Source organism: Aspergillus viridinutans (assembly GCF_018404265.1).
Source record: "Aspergillus viridinutans IFM 47045 DNA, scaffold_4, whole genome shotgun sequence".
Taxonomy (NCBI): domain Eukaryota; kingdom Fungi; phylum Ascomycota; class Eurotiomycetes; order Eurotiales; family Aspergillaceae; genus Aspergillus; species Aspergillus viridinutans.
In genome coordinates, this window is record NW_025091220.1 from 1,046,087 (window position 1) to 1,063,680 (window position 17,594).

At 52.3% G+C, this 17,594-nt stretch overlaps 7 protein-coding genes across 7 annotated transcripts; 4 read left to right on the forward strand and 3 right to left on the reverse strand.

Annotated features, from left to right (window-relative positions):
• Positions 1-1,129: 1,129 nt before the first annotated feature.
• On the forward strand, positions 1,130-1,813 carry Aspvir_006355 (uncharacterized protein; the record flags this gene model as incomplete). The annotated part of the gene is made up of 1 exon (XM_043269557.1): positions 1,130-1,813. One exon carries the CDS (start codon positions 1,130-1,132, stop codon positions 1,811-1,813), a length of 684 nt encoding a protein of 227 aa, XP_043125492.1.
• A 589-nt stretch (positions 1,814-2,402) lies between these two features.
• Aspvir_006356 (DUF2470 domain-containing protein) lies at positions 2,403-3,068 on the forward strand (the record flags this gene model as incomplete). The annotated part of the gene is made up of 1 exon (XM_043269558.1): positions 2,403-3,068. The coding sequence occupies one exon, from the start codon at positions 2,403-2,405 to the stop codon at positions 3,066-3,068; it is 666 nt and encodes a 221-aa protein (XP_043125493.1).
• A 647-nt stretch (positions 3,069-3,715) lies between these two features.
• On the forward strand, positions 3,716-4,371 carry Aspvir_006357 (40S ribosomal protein eS8; the record flags this gene model as incomplete). The annotated part of the gene is made up of 2 exons (XM_043269559.1): positions 3,716-3,789; positions 3,840-4,371. The coding sequence occupies 2 exons, from the start codon at positions 3,716-3,718 to the stop codon at positions 4,369-4,371; spliced, it is 606 nt and encodes a 201-aa protein (XP_043125494.1).
• A 109-nt stretch (positions 4,372-4,480) lies between these two features.
• On the forward strand, positions 4,481-5,644 carry Aspvir_006358 (uncharacterized protein; the record flags this gene model as incomplete). Its single annotated transcript, XM_043269560.1, has 2 exons — positions 4,481-4,486; positions 4,724-5,644. 2 exons carry the CDS (start codon positions 4,481-4,483, stop codon positions 5,642-5,644), a joined length of 927 nt encoding a protein of 308 aa, XP_043125495.1.
• A 296-nt stretch (positions 5,645-5,940) lies between these two features.
• Aspvir_006359 (guanine nucleotide exchange factor DCK1) lies at positions 5,941-12,174 on the reverse strand (the record flags this gene model as incomplete). Its single annotated transcript, XM_043269561.1, has 1 exon — positions 5,941-12,174. One exon carries the CDS (start codon positions 12,172-12,174, stop codon positions 5,941-5,943), a length of 6,234 nt encoding a protein of 2,077 aa, XP_043125496.1.
• Positions 12,175-14,397: 2,223 nt separating this feature from the next.
• On the reverse strand, positions 14,398-15,503 carry Aspvir_006360 (uncharacterized protein; the record flags this gene model as incomplete). The annotated part of the gene is made up of 2 exons (XM_043269562.1): positions 14,398-15,365; positions 15,428-15,503. 2 exons carry the CDS (start codon positions 15,501-15,503, stop codon positions 14,398-14,400), a joined length of 1,044 nt encoding a protein of 347 aa, XP_043125497.1.
• Positions 15,504-16,101: 598 nt separating this feature from the next.
• On the reverse strand, positions 16,102-17,216 carry Aspvir_006361 (uncharacterized protein; the record flags this gene model as incomplete). Its single annotated transcript, XM_043269563.1, has 4 exons — positions 16,102-16,452; positions 16,511-16,722; positions 16,778-17,067; positions 17,125-17,216. The coding sequence occupies 4 exons, from the start codon at positions 17,214-17,216 to the stop codon at positions 16,102-16,104; spliced, it is 945 nt and encodes a 314-aa protein (XP_043125498.1).
• Between the last annotated feature and the right edge of the window lie 378 nt (positions 17,217-17,594).

A 17,594-nucleotide genomic window follows, 5' to 3' on the forward strand; every position in this document is an offset into this window, starting at 1 on the left:
CTCTTGTCCTTGTCTTGGTCTGGGGGGGTCGTTTATATGGATGAGATGATTGGGACAGTGGATGGCTGTAGTGGAGGGAGGGAAACCGGGCAGTCCGCCTCGTACGTCAGTCGGTTGACATGACAGGCTGGTTCGGCGTCATCTTGGACTGACATAGACTGGGAGATTGGATGGACATTACACACATTACACAACCACAGGTTTTGGCTGCTCTATGGATACTGAGGCACGGAACAAGAGATGGCTCAGTATGACGTCTAGATGCAGGGCCGTACGACGTATGTACTAGTTACTCCAAGCTAGTTCGTAGTGTCTGGAGTAGCGGCAGATGTCAGGATGGATAAAGTCAAGCGAATCAACAGAGGGACGCTCGGAGAATTTTGGCACGAGATAGTGTGGTTGGCTGCTCCACTTGGTGCTATTATTATATTATTATGATTTATGAGTACCATAACGGATATATGAAGCGTACAATGACGCCACTCGACGTCAGGCTACCTAGGTACATCTAAGGTACCTCTGTTACTGTAGTACGCGTCCTATACCTAGGTACCTCTACGGCAGATTTAGCCGTGGATATTCGGAAATGACAATACTTTGTACCAGGGGACAAATCGAACGGTACCGAGCACGCGAAGATTCTTTGCCGTCATAACAAGTTTGACCTTTTCTGGTCCATGGATACATCGATACAGGCGGAGTTAGAGAGGTACCTGCCCAGGTATACAGAAGAGTGGGCGGATCCCGTTTCATATCATAGTAAAGTAATAATTACCTGTCAGTCATAATTAGAAACGAGTCAGTATCCAATTATATTATGAAACCGACAGGGTAATGATGCAGTAACGTCATGAGCGGCACATCCAAGGGCCCGACACCATCGCGTAGGTGGCTTCCCGGCTCCGATCAAGTATCACCGCATATCCTTATGATGATGACGATGCGTGGTGTAGGGTTGTCTATGCGTAGACTGGTTTGAGTAACAGTTCTATTTTACTTGTTCCTTATTAACTGTTGACTAAAGTCATTCTATTCTGCCTTTTCATTCTGTTTCCAACTTGACGGCCTTGATTGCGACCATATACTTGACTGTGACTATATACATCTTCTGCCTACTACTATATACACAATGGCCACCGCAGAGAAAACAAAAGAACAGCAAAAACAACCCACCCTCCAGCAAGACGATTACTCGGATGACTACTCCGACGAAGACTACGAAACCGACGACTACGAGGTCTCCGGCGATGAAGCAGAGGATCCAAAGGCTCAGGCAAAACGTCGTCAGCGCCAACAACAACAACAGAGCAGAAAACAAGACGCTGTAGAAGAAGCAGATGATGACGAGGACTACTCCGATGAAGATGACTTTTACTCTGATGAATACGACGACGACGATGAAGACTACGATAACCAAGTCGCCTCCGGCAAGGCAATGCAACCGTACCAACCCGCCGGCGGTAACCAATCCCTCTCCCAGAACGGGTCAATGAACGTGGTACCGCAAGAGAAGCAGGGCTCGAGTCTGGACGACGAAGAAGGCATGAAGCTCAAGTTGGAGCTGAATCTCGAAATCGAGGTCGAGCTCAAGGCTCATATCCACGGTGATCTGACGCTGGCTTTGATGTATGTTCCCCCGTTGCCCCCTCCCTATGACTTGCTTTCATTCGCTCAATTCGAACAGGAGTTGACGCTCGATGCAGTGCGTAATTGTCCTTGCCGAGACAGCTCGCAGCTGTACTGCCCTGTCATCCTCATGAACCATGATGATCCGTCACGATTGAATAGCTTTACTTTGTCATGTTGTCAATAGAGTCTGGTTACCCTTTTAATACTCAGCGTGGTACTTCTGTTTGAACTGGTGTCCCTATGGATGTTTATGATATCTTAGCATATGCGTCAACTGAATAACGTATGGGATTGCAATGTCTTCCAGAGTAGTCGCTGTTGTCAAGTACACGGAAGAATGATCGACAGACAGAAGGTGCGACATTGAAATCGATAATCTTTTCATCCATGAGCACAATGAATTGCTCCAGTAAGTTTGAACATCACGAAAGAGATTTGAGAAAATCGAATCTTTATACTTGTAGTATGGTTTGTGTCTTAGATATATGTCAACGCTCGTCACTCACGTGATGTATATATAGGTATCGCATCTTGCGACAGTTGTCAACATCCAATTGACAAGGTCTATTCCAAACGGACTCTTTGAGGTCTGTTAATGGTGCAACCGTGCAAATTTCAAACCTGACCCAGGTAAGTGCTACACATGAATCAACAGACGGTAGTCAATCTCAGCCGAGGTACGCTTGCTGATCATCAGTTAGAGTCTATAAGATAAGGAGTCAACCATCAACACTCAAAACCTCATCCACTGAGCTCAGATCGAGAGAGACGAAATGGCACCCGATGCAACCACCAAGTCTTTCATAATCAAGCACATGAACAGCAGCCATGCCGACTCACTCTCCCTCTACCTACGCGCGTACTGCGGCGTCTCCGCCCACTACGCCCAACCCGCCATCCTCCAAGACATCTCCCTCTCCGACCTCCTTATCACCGCAAAAGGAACCCGCTACAGCGTCCCCATCAACCCACCCATGACCTCCCTCTCCGAAACCCGCGCCCGCGTCGTCGCCATGCACAAGGACTCCCTTCAGCGCCTCGGCCTCTCCGACATTACTATCCGCGAGTACCGGCCCCCGCAGGGGCTCCAGATCGTCTCGCTAGCCATGGTGGTTGCTACGCTGGTGGTGCTTGGTCGGCGGAGCAATTTCCTGCCGGGGAGTGTGTTCTACGATACGTTGGGCTTGGACCGGTATCCGGTGTTTACGCGGTTCTGCTACGACGTTGCGCCGGTGGTGGTTGGGTTGATTCTAGGCGTGCATTTGGTGGAGGCGACGCTGTTGGCGGTTAAGAGGTTGAGGCCGCATGGGGTGCGGGTTGCGTCTGGGTTGTGGATTGCGTGGATTGCGTCGAATTTTGTGGAGGGATTACCGGTGTGGCGGAGGTTTGATGAGATGGTGAGGGAGGAGCGGACGAAGAGGGAGCGGAGGAGTGATTGATACCACCAGAGGATGTACTGTAGTCTATTGTACCTCGATCATAATTCCATCTATTCTACGGAGCTGACTACTCTGTTTACGAAGAGTGGAGTAAAGGTGCAGTCACGTGCCCACCACATCGGGCTAGCGCGCACTTTGGGGTAGGGCAAGAATCGACAAGCGAGCCAAGAGCCAGTGAGCCACACTGCGAAATTCCCGAGCGTCGACGACCAGCAACATCAACTCCACGACAACCCAACGACCCTTGCCCGCTGCGTTCCTGGTGAAGGGCTGCAGAGTTAGAGGTGAGTTTCAACCTGCTGCTTGCTTGCATTCAGTCTTTCAATTTCTTCCGGCTTTCGAGAGGTCGGTCCACGGTGTATCGTGACAATTCGTTGGCGGTTTCGGAAGAAGGCAACAGACGACAACGATACATCAAGACAGCGCAATTTGGATTATCTTCGAAGAATAATTCGTCTGCTTGATTCACGACTGCTGGTTCACGACTGCTGGTTGACGACTGTTGGTTCGGCACTGTTGCGAGCACTCGATATCGGTACTTGACGCGAGCGACGGAAGAAATTGAAGGACCGGACGCAAAAGTTTCGATTGCAATCAGGGCTTTGGCTGACCTGATCTTGCGATAGTTCCCTACATCAACCGCAAACATGGGTATCTCACGCGACTCCCGCCACAAGCGTTCGGCCACCGGTGCGAAGAGGGCCACCTACCGCAAGAAGAGGTATGACCCCGAGTCATCCTTTTTGTTGACATCTCTGACGAATACTGCAGGGCGTTCGAGAAGGGTCGCCAGCCCGCCAACACCCGTATCGGTGCTAAGAGAATCCACCTGGTCCGCACCCGTGGTGGTAACCGCAAGTTCCGTGCCCTCCGTCTCGAGTCGGGCAACTTCTCCTGGGGTTCTGAGGGCGTTTCCCGCAAGACCCGTGTCATCGTTGTGGCCTACCACCCCTCCAACAACGAACTGGTCCGCACCAACACCCTGACCAAGTCCGCCGTCGTTCAGATTGATGCCGCTCCCTTCAGACAATGGTACGAGGCTCACTACGGCCAGCCCATCGGCCGGAGACGCCAGCAGAAGGCCGCCGAGACCACCACCGAGAAGAAGAGCAACAGCGTCGTGAAGAAGCAGGCCGCTCGCTTCGCCGACCACGGCAAGGTCGAGTCCGCCATCGAGAAGCAGTTCGAGTCCGGTCGTCTGTACGCCGTCATCGCCTCCCGCCCCGGCCAGAGCGGTCGTGTCGACGGTTACATCCTGGAGGGTGATGAGCTGGCTTTCTACCAGCGTGCTATCCGCAAGTAAAGGAAAAAATTTATTTGGGGTATTGCGTTGCGTGTCGTGTAAAAGGGTGGTTTCGGAGTTTCAGCAATGTTTTCCAGAAAATATCATGATCTGGGCATCGGCATATGCAATGTCTGTAGAGCTCTGAGCTGTCAATCAATGGGATGATCCTTATGTTATTTCTCGCATGATAGTTTAATGATCGTTTAGTAGACTTCTGACGTACAACCCCGGGCAACCAGAAAACTCCGCCATCCCCCTCAAGATACAACAATCATCTTCACCACTCTACAACTACACAACATCTACACACTGTACCAAATACAAGTCATGGAAAACAAAACAATAAAAACCCGCCTCCTCCTAATCTCAGACACCCACAACACCCCCCCCCCACCCCCCTCCCTCCCCACACCCCTACCGCCATCCCCTCCCAAAAGCCACCATCCTCATCCACGCAGGCGACCTCACAACAATCGGCAGTCTCCCCGAACACAAAACCACGCTCTCCGTCCTCAAAGCCGCAGACGCAGAACTCAAGCTCGTCATCGCCGGGAACCACGACATCACCCTCGACGAGGCATACTACGCCGCCCTCCCGCCAACCAGCTTCAAGACCCGCGCCGGACGCGAGGATCCCGCCGCCATAAAGCAGTTGTATTGCAGTCCTGAAGCCCGCGCCGCGGGGATCCGGTACTTGAGCGAGGGAATGCATAGCTTCACGCTGAGTACCGGCGCGACGCTGAGCGTGTATGCCTCGCCGTATACGCCTGCGTTTTGTGGGTGGGCGTTTGCGTATCCGCGGGGCAGGGATAGATTCAACCACCTTCCTGCTGCGGAAACGCCAGCTGGAGATGCAGATGCAGCAGTAGCAGGAGGGACGACGGGTGTAGTTCCCGACTTCCCAGCTGTGGATATCATGATCACGCATGGCCCGCCGGCGGGGGTGCTTGATACCGTTGTCAATGGGGGCAGTGTAGGCTGCGAGGGGTTGTTTGCTGCTGTGAAGCGGGCGCGGCCGCGGATGCATGTCTTTGGGCATATACATGAGGGGCATGGTGCGCTGCGAGGGGAGTGGGGGACCGATATGGCTCTAGGAGGGACGAGGGTGGTGTGCGATGAGGACGGGGTGCGCGAGGAGCGGGGGGCGTATGTGGATGTTAGCGTCGACTCGGGGCGGCCGCTGCGGTTTGGGGAGGAGACACTGTTTGTGAATGCGAGTGTGCTGGATGAAAGGTATAGGGCTGTGAATGCCCCGTGGGTGGTGGATTTGGATTTACCAGTTGCTTCGTAGGTAACCCCTGTGGGTGTATATCTACGAGTACAGGTTGTCTACAGCAGAAGAGCCAGGTGAGACAATCCATTATTTGCTATAATATTGCAGAGGTATCTAGGAAAGGTATCAATCATGACAGACAAAAGACAAAGACAAGTATATCCACGTATAAAAGGTAGAAAGAATGATCTCAGCTGAGTAAATGTAACGCTCAATGCATATTGCCTGCGCATGTGCAGATGCATATAACTGACGCTGGAACAGAAGAAAGAGGACTAATGTGTAATGTCCAACATTAATGATAAAAGGATTGATTATTCTTCATGAAGAACGCCGTTTGTCTCGGGTCGGATCTCCAGACGACTGGTCTTGCGACCCACTCCCTTGAAGAGGCTCAACCTCTTCATCACAGAGTCGCGGACGCCTCCGCTGTGAGACTGGCTATATGAATGGCCGCCGGGCGATCCGACCTGACTGCGGTCAGGAGACCGTACCGAGTGGTTGTCTCTGACAGAAGTGGCTCTGACCACCCCTCCCCCCTTGACGCTGGTGATAGAATCATCTCCAGACGGCCCGTGGTATTGGGATCCGCTTCGACTGCGGTTGTCCTGCGAGCGAGAACCGCTTCTCGACCGCTGTTTTTGTATTTCCTCCGTAGAGGCGGCAATGGATGAGCCGTGCTTGTGGACCATCTCCCCAAAAAAGCTCCGGCGTTTCGTCTGAGTCCCGGACTGAGCGGTGGTTCGACTGTGGATCGTGGCAGTATCGTCGTCATGGTCTTTGTCTTCCGTCTTCAAGTCAATCACTGTGGCCACTGACCCGTTCGGTGCGTGGTTCGCTCGTTTGAAAGGGTTCATAATGCTGATCCGTTGGCTAACGGACGGTTTCTCCGAAGGCTTGCGCGCGTGGTTGCGCGGACTGATAGAGCGCGACTGCGACTGCTTTTGCCGGCTTTCTGCGGAAACCGGAGACTGGCGTTGAGTTGCCGGGGACTCGACCACCACAGGACTAAGCGAGGCGAGTTCCGGCGCAAAGGCTTCTTCAAATTGACGCATGAGCTCCGCTTGGGTGGCCTGGTGCGCCGGACGGGCATACAGCGCAAGAGCATGTTTAATGGCCAAGGCATGGTCGATGAGAGCCACGGCCAAAGCGTTCTTCATCGGGTCAGCCGACTCCTCGGCCTTTTCAGTTTCGTCCTCATCAGGTTCCGCCAGGAATTGTCGATAGAGAGCCACGCAACTGGCCGAGGAAGAGTTGAGATCAAGCAGCTGCTGCAGCGCCTCCGTCAGACTAGACAGGCCCGCATCCTCGCCCGAGGCAGCTCGTCGCTCGAGCAACGACAGTTCCTGCGTCTTACGCCACGTTCGCTCGACGGCCGTCTGCAGCGGCGACAGCGCAACCTCCTCCACGGCGACAATCTCGCTCCGGCGGAGGATATTCGGGAACGGCTCGGCAGTCGTAAAGATCGTCTTTTCCACCCATTGCTCCTGCACATCCGTGCCGCGGACGTGTCTCTTCAACGTTGAAGAGAACTGAGAAGGTTCCGAGATCAAAAGATGATCCCTGACGGCCTGTGGAATTTTCGACCGTTGGTAGACCGGATGCGTCATATCCCGGTGCGCGCTGATGGAGGTGATCTGCAAGAATTGACCCTCGTAGTCTTGCACCTCGCCAGAAGAGACAATCTGCGCCGCAGGATGCTCTCGCTGCATTCGATCAACAAAGCTAGCCATTCTTTCATTTGGTGCGCCCTCGAAGATGAATTCTTTGTCCCTCAAGGTAGGTGGGAACCCGAGCCCCTTGTACACCACACGGAAATAGCGAGGGAGCTGCTTCTCCTCCTTGGCAATGGATTCGTGGATCTTGGCCATCGAGCTTTGTGCGCGCGAAAGCTTCGCAAAATCCATCACTGTGTGCTCGTACTGCTCCGCAAGCTCCTTGTAGCAGACAAGCGCATGGGCCCAGGCCCTGGAATCCTCGAAATGCTGGATGATGGCAAAATACAGCGATTCCTTGCGTTCGAACGACGTCTGCGCCGGGAACGGAGGATCAAGCACCTCGGGAACTGCTCGCCTCGGGTCCCAGTCGTAGAGATCGGCGTGGAACTGGAGGGCAAGCCCGGCTTCGGTGAAGTTGCCCGCGGCCGCCTGCAAGTCCGCTAATTCATGGACGTAGCGAATGAAGATGTCTTCCCGGCCCATATCCTTCATATATTCCATCAACCGCAATGTATGCATACTTTCGGCCATCGAGCCGCTCTGTGATGCGACAAACAGATCCAAAAGTTCGTCGACGGTCGCGATGAGGCCTTTGACGGCCTCGGAGAGGTCCTCGTCAAAGGCAGCGCAGCCCTCGAAGTATTGAAGGAGTTCGCTGACGAACAGCTTCTGGATAATGCTCTCGTTCACCTTCTTTGTTTTGAAGAGGTGGTCCAGGCTGGATATGATTTCGGTTTCGATGATGGAAAGCTCTTTGTTCAGACCCCATTCGCTCAGAATCATGGTCCGTAAGATTTCCACTGCGACATGTCGTAATCCCTCGTGTACACTGAGGCAGAGTCCGATGATAGGGGCCACGAGGCCAGGCACATATTGGACCTGGTAGCCGCCGAGCTTGCGCAGCCCATAACGCTCCCTGTCGTCATCTGTCGTTTCCCAACCGATGGCCTCCCAGCTGGAGCGCAGTAGCTCCGCGCCCTGCTCGCGAACGTCGCCTGCGATCTTCCAGACGGCCCGTCGTTTCTGCTCGGGATATGTTTCCAAGGCCAGTGCATCGCTAGACACGACCTTGAGTAAAGTCATGAAAAAGCTCTCCCATAGCCTCGTGTCAAAGCTCTCTGCATCATCCGGCGCGGGCAAAAACTTGCTGATCAGTAGTGTAGCGAGATATTCCAGGCTCTTTACAGTAGCTCGGTGATTGTACACATGCACACTAAACCAAGTCTCGGGATACGCTTCGCAGTTCAAAATCGAATTGTGAACCTCGAACGCTTGGGAAATAAACGTAGCGAGTTCCGGACCCTTGAGTGCCGGCTTCTTCGGCTTGGCGATCGTTGCCGTTGCAGCCATAATCGCCGACAATTCGACCAGCGCCTCATCGAATTTCTGGCTGGTTTTGGAGGCCTTGACCTGGAAGGGGAAAGACTTGTTGAAGAGAAGAGACAGATAGCTGGTCTCCTCCACACCGTCCGGTATGATGGAATAGTATGACGATACGATATTTGGCATGAATCCGTACAGCAACGGATCTGGCTGCTTCAAAAGCTGTGCCACGATCGCGCAACTCAACCGGACCTGATCGCGATATTGGTCGGTGATAGATCCAGCGGCTCCCCAGTACGGTTCCAGCCAACCAATGCAACTGGAGATCAAAGTCCGTCTTTCGTCTCCGGATTCGAATATCTCCAGCTGCGTGTAATGCTGGATCAGAACCAACTTGTACAGCACCAGAAGCCCCTTGACGTCGCTGCAAGAGTCCATAAAGCTGAGCGCAATCATGATGATCTCGTCTTTGCCAATGACTTTGGATAGCTCCGGGAGCCAGGTGTGGAAATGCTGCACGACAAGGGTCTTGCTGCCAACCATGGCGGGTGACGGATTCCTCATGAGGACTTCCAGCGATTTGAAGATGGTATGCAAGTCCCGGTTGAAAGTGGACTGGACGCGAGTAATGCCGATGCCTTCCTCCTTGGCCTTTTGCTGCTGCCTGGCATTGATGATGAATTTGAGGACATGTCGACCGACCTTGAATGTGGCACGCAGACTCCGCGAGTGTTGGACATCGGCACTAGCCTGAAGGAGACGGAGATAGCTTCGCATCAGGCAGGGGGTAGCAAAGGGGAAGTTAAATTGCTTGTCAGCATAGTGGTCAACCAGCGGGCCAAGGTTGAACCGTCGATCATGGACAATACCAAGTACTGTCACAAGATTGTTGAATATCAGATCTTCATACTCCTCATTTCCGGCATTTTCCACCAGGATCCCAAATAGCGCATCAAACACACTGCTCAGCTGCTTGACGATCTCAATTTCAGGCACAAACAGAACCCTCTTCAAGGTTTCCAAGACCTCATCTACCGGCCGGTCCTTCCAGTGCAGCAAACTCAGAATCACCTGGTCCTGGGAGTATTCAGTGCTACACAGGTAAGTCTCCAAGCGCAGTGTGGCCAGCGGCCCAGTAATCGCTTCATCCTTGGCCGATTCGTTCTTTCCGAGTGAGCTCCACGGGAGGCACAGGTAGGCACCCTTGCCGTTCTCGATGCTGGACGTGAGCTTGTCGTACGCATGCAGCAGCAGAGAATGAGGACCGTCTCGGATGAATGCCTGGTTATCCCACAATGGCATCCATGCCAGGGCGAAAGGAAACTCGGGAGCGTCCGCAATGCTCATGATCAAATGAGCCCCTGGTATGTCCTCCGTAGGCACGTTCAAACGGATCGTCTGGTTCCAGGGCGTGCCCCGTTCCGTAATCGTAGTCCGCCATGCTGTGTGTGCTACGTTGTTGGACGATGGGAAGACACATTTCTCAACTCGGGATCCTGAGGCTGCCCGCACCTCGAGGGTCAATTGCAGGTTGCGAAGCCCCGTAGTTGTCGGCACCAGCAGCTGGCCCGCCTGGGGATGTGACAGGAGAGCTTCGGGGGGAAAGGTAGCGTGAGAAATGGTCACATAAATGTCGGACCGAGGTTTCGATGGCGCTTGAGAGAAGCCGATCCGCTTCGTTTGGACCACATTGTGCATAATGGTTGGGTTCTTTCGGACCAGGGCGTCGGAATCGGAGTCCACGAATGGATACATATGTAGATGTATGCGAGCCGCGCGCTCAGATCTCACGTATTTCCCGCTCGGGCTTGGGAGCAGCGTGCGTACCAACCCGTCAAATCCATCAACATGGCCCTCGCCCTCTTCCAACCATGACGACGGAGACCAGATGTTGACAACCTGCTCAGCGTCTTTCTCTTGCCGAAGGATCTGCGATACTTCCAGCAGACCGACCCCAAGAGTGCGCAGCGTCGTGGATGACTTTGGAGACTGGGTATCGGCTCGTTCTTTGGTACTGGAAGAACTCTCGGAAGATTGGGGCGGCCCCGCGGAGCTTTCCTTCCCTGGCTCGGCGCTCTGAAGGCCCCGCGGCTTAGTGCTCCAGATCATACTGCGACGAGTTCTGAGGCTACTCTTGCCCGGCTGGCCGGCGGATGTTGGCGATTTCGCAGCCGAGGAATTACCTCGAGAGATTGACGGTCTGGACTGGAGAGGGGCGCCTACTGCCGGAGTCTCCGGCACACGCACCTCAACAACAAGATATAGTTTCGGACCGTTGGCCGAGCCATCCCCAATGTCCGTGGCGCATAAATCAGTGAAGAGAGTTTTCAACTTACTGCTCTGGCCCATGCTGGCGAAGGACTCGGGAGACGGAATCTCTAGCAGGTATGTCTCCGATAAGGGCTTAGGGGCGCCACCATCGGTTTGGGAGCAGAGATGCACGGCGAGAGTGACTGGACCTGGGGAGTTACCGGAGACGGCATTAACCTCGAGGAGGAGATGATGTAGCGAGGCAGTATCAGAGTGCTGAGTGGGACTCTCGTCCAACATGCTCATCTCGGATTGGAGTTTGGCCAATTTGACAGCACAATCTTCGCCCGTCAATAATCGGCCTCTCTGCTCAGGATCTCGCACGATCACCTCCCCTCCCAGCATCTTGTTACCGCGAACAAGCTTCCAGACCACTTCTTGCCGCAATGCCTCCTTCTCATATGCAGTCAACACATCGTGCAACAACTGCCTCCGCGCAAAGTCCAATTCTCGGACCAGGTTGTACATCTCTTCCACCACGTCATATTGACGCGCCAAGAGTAATTCATGGAGATTCGTCGAATGCCATTCGCGCAGACATGATGCGATCTCGTCGACCAGCGGCTCCGACAACGAGGTAGGGGTCTCGTCACCGATCTTGAGCATTGGAACCGGGGCAGCTGGCTTGGGCGCATTCGGATCGCGAGGGGTCAGGGTCACTGGCGTCACCGGCGTATGAGGAAGCGAGGGTGTCTGGATGATGTGATTGATGGAGGCCGGACTTGCTTGACCGTCCTCGAGCCTCTGGATAAAGATCTGCGAGGGTTTGCCTTTCTTGGCAATGATGACATCCGATACCTCACCGGCCAGATGCTCATCATCCTGCGAGTAAGCGACGCTGCTTCTCGCGTCTATCACCGGATCCTCTGCTCCTCGATCAACACTCAATCGATCGCCATTCGTCAGCGCTTTCTGCCCGTCGCTGTCGCCGAGCACTTCCCGAATCTCAACACAATTGCGAGGAAAGATGCCGGAGAAAACCCTCGCTTCGAGAGTTTGGCCCTTGGTGCTCGTCAGACCCGCCAAGATCGACGGCGGCGCGACCAGGTACCCACGACACCATTCTCCATTGACGCCGCCCTGCTCGATTATGTATAGTTCATCGCCAAGCTCTAGCGGCAGGTCGGCCGCTGTCGACGGCTGGAAAGGATATATGGCAACGGCGAAGGCAATCCGAGGCAGAGGCCGCCAGGGCATATCTGCTATGAAACGAGCGACACAGGGCAAGCCCCGCAGTGGTCTTCAACGGCCGTCGAGAAATGAGGGGCGGTGCGGTGCGCCAATCGATGGAAGCGAGCAACGGATCGGAATTTGAAAGTGCGATATCTTCCCGATCGAAGGAATGAGGGGCTGCTACATGCGAGTGTTTGCCTCTAGGGATATGTATGGACTGTTAGTCAGGTGTGGAATGTGCGATTTCTCGGAGCGAACACTTAGATACCAGAATATGTGTGTGATCGACACGGCTTTCGTGGAGACGTATGAGATTTTTTAAGGAGAGTTGATTTGCCAATCTGAGGACTGGAGGGACATCAGGTAACGGAAGATGTCAATGTGCGTCGTTAAATCAGAAAAGAGCGTCGGTGACGGGGGATCATGATCTCGAGGGCTGGAGACAGGAGCGCAACAGGAAACCTAGAATTGTAAACAAATTCAGTATCAGCATTGAAAATGCAAAACGTCAGTCTGCTTTCTTCTTTTCTTTTCCCCTCTCCTTTGAGTTTAATTTTCTCCGCCTTGGCCCCCTTGATAGCGGTGGATGCATTAATTATTGCGCTGTGGAGAACCAGCAGAAGTTCCCCTTGCCAGAGAAATGTGGAGAAAATCGCCGTTCGAAGGGGGGAAAGGGAGAATTGAAGGAGATGGCGGGATGCTTACCGATTGAGAGTGGCAGGAAAAGGCAGAAAGAGTTCAATAATAGATATAAGAGAGAGTGAGAAGGCGAAAGGGAGAAGAAAGGTTAGTAGAGAAGCGATCACAATGGAAGATTGAAGCTACGAAAAAGGGTTCCGGCTGCAAAGTCCCAGGCACCCAGGCAGGAAACCTGCTGATTGATCGTCACACTGGACGGGCTGAACACACGAACCTACCAGATACTACTAGTCTACTAGTCTGGAGGCTGGATTCTTCGAAATATGAAGCCTAATTTCATTCAGTTGATATAACTGTCGATATTGAATTGCAAGTATCGGACTTATTTATGCCGATTCTTTCAGTATCCCGAGTCCCTCGAATCATGATCGAGTCCGGCGACCCCTACCCCAGCCTTTATATTCTCCCTCGATCGAGATTGACACGATCAAGCCATGCATCTCTATCGCACGTTCTGCTAATCCACATCAGCGATAGTCCAGTACGATGTATCTGAACTCTCCGGTTTTGTTACTCGTCATCTCACCAATTGATAAAAAGGAAAAGAGTTTGCTCCAACCACGGCGCCGCATCGGCCCCTGAACCAGACCCGATCGCACCTAGATACATATACATCACTATCTACAGTGTCAATACCTCTCTAATAAGTAATAATGATATTAAGATGATCGCCTCTTTACTCGGTACTGCGTACGCACTTTTCCTTCAGCCAACCAGTGATAAGACAGTAGTGCAGATCGTCAAACAATGCCAGAGTCTTTGGTACGGTTCAGGAGTTACTCTGAAACACGTTCGATTCTTTCAACGAACATGTTCGTCTGTCGATAACCCTAAAATGCTCCTCATTTGCAGGGAGACACAGTATTGCTTAGAATGTCAAGATTTCCTATTGGTATTTGCATCTGTCTGCCTTAGTACATGACCTCTGGAGTTGTGCTGAAAAAGGTGCATTATGGAACGTGGACCTGGGCAGATATATATACACAGTGGAGACCACCTAGAGAGAGAGTCAACCAAGCAAAACAACTTATTGGTAAACGCTCCGGTCAATGGACAAGCATTCAAGTGACGAAGACGCTCGTCTCTTTACTAATAATTTGAACTAAACTACCTCTCTAGATGACAGCTTGCAAAGCTGGTCGCAGTTGAGCTCTTTTGGGCTGCCCTTCCGCCACCCACTCCCGCTCTGGTACCCACACCCACACACTCCACTAATATGGCAGCTTACTTGGCTTAGCAAAGTCTTGACTCCAACCTGGTGTCACTTTGTCGTTGAGCCATATTTGCTTACAGCTAACAACCCTGGTCGTTAAGCTAAGGAGCACAATTGTCCTCCAAAGGATATGATAAGCCTCTAATGCGCGTCAAGGACTTGAAAAGGGAATTAAACATTATATACCAATAGCAAACTAGAAGAACCCCAGGCAAGGCCACAGCAAATCCGCGGCCGTATCCCAGAGGTGATATCATGCGTGTCGCTTGCCAAATGAGCTGAACTAGCAATCTGAATCATCCCAGGAACTGACCCGGAGCAATCTCTCTAAGCATTCATGGGTACGTCTTGCCCTCTTCGCACACCTGCTTGAAAACCTCCTCTGTGTGCTGCACCACCTTCTCCACCGCGCCCTCTCCCCTCGTCCTCTCTATTTTCTTGTTTGGCGGAAACACCTCGCCGTCCCAATTCAACCAGTAGCAACCACTCCCCTTCGTCCCGTCGCTGCCAACAGCGATATCCCCTTCCCTCCCCTCTCCCTCGGCTTTCGGAGGATACATCCCACTCGTCGCCGCGAACAAATGCCTCTCCCCACTCTCATCGAGCGGGACCATAAATGGTCTCAACAGTGGCGTCAGCACAGCCGACAGTACTCGTCCAGCTGGCAGTTCACGCATCACGCCCGTGGCCACTCCAGAGGGGTATGCATGGACGAAGGAGGTATGCGGGTATCGGTGCGCCATGTTTTCCAGGAAAAAATCACCCATCAGACTGGCATGCCAACCACATTTTTTCAGGTTAAAGGTATGCTTCAGACTAAGGTCAGAGAAGTCGAGGGTGCCGGCGCCGCCGGCGCGGACGGAGACCATTGGGTCTAGGACGGAGACCACGCGGGATAGTCTGGCGCTGGAGTCGACAGAGGGGTCTTGAGCGGCTGCGCTCAAAAGCGGAAGCAAGTTGGTGATGAATCGCATCCGCGCGTAGTAATGCAGCACGAATTTTCGGTCAAGGCCTTCGGGCGTCTCGTCCCGGCCTTTCAGCGTCAAATATCCGGGTGTCATGAAGAGCAGGTTAATTGATTTTTCTCTTGCCGCGATCTCGGCGCACACGCTGTCGACATTTTTGAGAAGGGATATGTCGGCTTGGAGAAAGGTTGGCTGGGCGGAGGGGTTGATGCTTTTCATGGAGGCGATGGCAGCATCGGCAGCGGACTGGCTGCGGCCGATGAGGTAGATTTTGGGCGATGCGGTGTGACGGCTGAGGGCGAGGGCCGTGGAGAGGGCGATACCAGAGGTACCGCCGACTGGAGGGTATTAGTGATCGTTTGATCGTAGAGAGTGGAATGTTTGAGCAGATTGAACTTACCAAACACCGCGACGATACCTGAGGCTAGGGATGTGAGAGCCGCATTGTGGGCTTGGACGGTGCGAAGGTTTACCATTGTTGCTTCGACCGCTGGCAGCTGGCCTGTGAGTGTAGAATTCCTTATTGCGATGAACACTTGATGCAGAAAGAGGAAATGCACCGGAAAAGTAGACTAATGTTCAGAGAGATGAACTATCCGATAGCCGTTGGCAACTGAGACGAGGTCAGCAACAGTGCGGACAGGGATGAGGAGAGGTACTTGCACGTTGATCTTCTAGCCCAAAAACAGCTCAAACCCGACTGTGCAGCTGTCCAGCCTATATGTAGCAAGGTAGGCAAAAATAAGTGTCTTTCACCGAACGTGCCCGATTGATGAAATAGATGATTTGGCTGATGTGAAGTGGCAAGGGGGATGGCTGACGGGAAGTATGCAGTGGCTGACGTGAACCACCAGGGAAACTCATCACAACCGAAACAACTTCAGTCAGCCAAAACTCGGAGTGAAGAAGGCCAGAGGCCGCGCACTAGGCAACATGATGCTTTATCTAATAATGAACCTCCCTTGTAGCATCCTCTGCTCCTGGCAGCTGACAGCGACCACCCCGTCCCGACAAACCGTGTTCTACCCTTCCTGGTGATTCAGTCATACGGAATATAAAACTTCAATTTAGGAATTATTCTTCTCCGTCTTCTTGAAACCACTCGTCCTGCAGAAGATCCTTTGCTGTAGGTCTATCTCTCCAATCCATCATCATAATCTTGCCAATGAATGCCTTGTCTTTTTGGCATACCTCACGCTCTGTTGTTCGCTGAAATGGCGTGGTCTGAGATTGCGGGATCTCTTGCATGAGGTATAAGATAGCTGTAACTGTCTCTGGGCCTGCAATCTCTTCGTACTTCGGAGGAAACGGACCGAAGTATCGGAATTGCTGCTTCAGAACCTCCAGATTGTATTCTTCATGACCATATGGAACAGTACGTGGCCGAAAAAGGTTAAAGTTGCCACCATAAATAAGACTGATAAGCTGCAAGTGAACACGCATCAGTATTGCTTCTTTTGCCCGAGATATGGTTCTCACTCACTACAGCACCAAACGACCAAATATCAGTGGCGGTATTCCAAGGCGTTTCCATTATCACTTCAGGACTAGACCACATAGGTGCTCCGATTGGTGTGCCTTCTTTAGCGATCGCGCTATTAGTAGAACAGGCACCTCCAAGATCACCAAGCTGGACATCTGAAAACCGGTTATCTCCCTCTCTATAATTTACGAAGATGTTATCAGGTTTGACGTCTTCGGTCCAAGAGAATTAGCAGGAGACTAGAAAACCCATTTCTCATCTACTTACCTGTATGCACATATCCATCCTCGTGGAGTACATTCAATGCTTCCAGAATGCACCGTGCAACGTGCTTCAGCTCCTTTCGACTTAGTTGCTTCTTTATCGATGAGCTCAGAAGGTGATCTTCGAGGTATCTAAGGACGATAATTGGTGGTTCCGACGGTTCTTGAATTTCGTCAGTCAAGGGCCTTAAGTACGGTGTTCGACCCTGAAAACGTTTAAGAACATCTCGCTCATTCGTAACGCGAGGATGGCCGTAGACTCCCTTGGCTATAACTTTTGCCTTTGTCTGATTTCTGTCGAAGTGAGCGAAAACAAGTCATTCAGCTGTCCTTCCCGAGCCTGAAACATACTCTGCAAACCACACCGTCTCTTGAATTTGTTTCGTAATGACATATTTTCCTAGGTTCCCCCGAAGAACCTGGCCTTGTCGGAGAAGTGACATACTCAATGCAGACTATGCCGTTGTATACTCCCTCTATAGTGACCAGCATAGAGAGCCTGTGGGTGTGGAAGTGTCTTTATAGACTACTCCATTTTCACCAATCCAAGAATCATGGCCTGAGTTTAGGTGATCCGACCTAGCTACTTAATAGAGAAGAACAAGGAGGACATCCCAAAAGCACGAGTCTGGTCACGTGTCATCTATTAACTTGACTCTAAAGAACTGTCACATGACCATCAGGACTCCTACGGTCTACCACTTCGTGTACTTAGATGCATCATCGTCATCAATCATCAATCACATTCCATCTGTCAGAGTAAATACTCTATTATAACGCAAATTCAACCCAGATATATGCGCTTATTGACCAGAAATGTC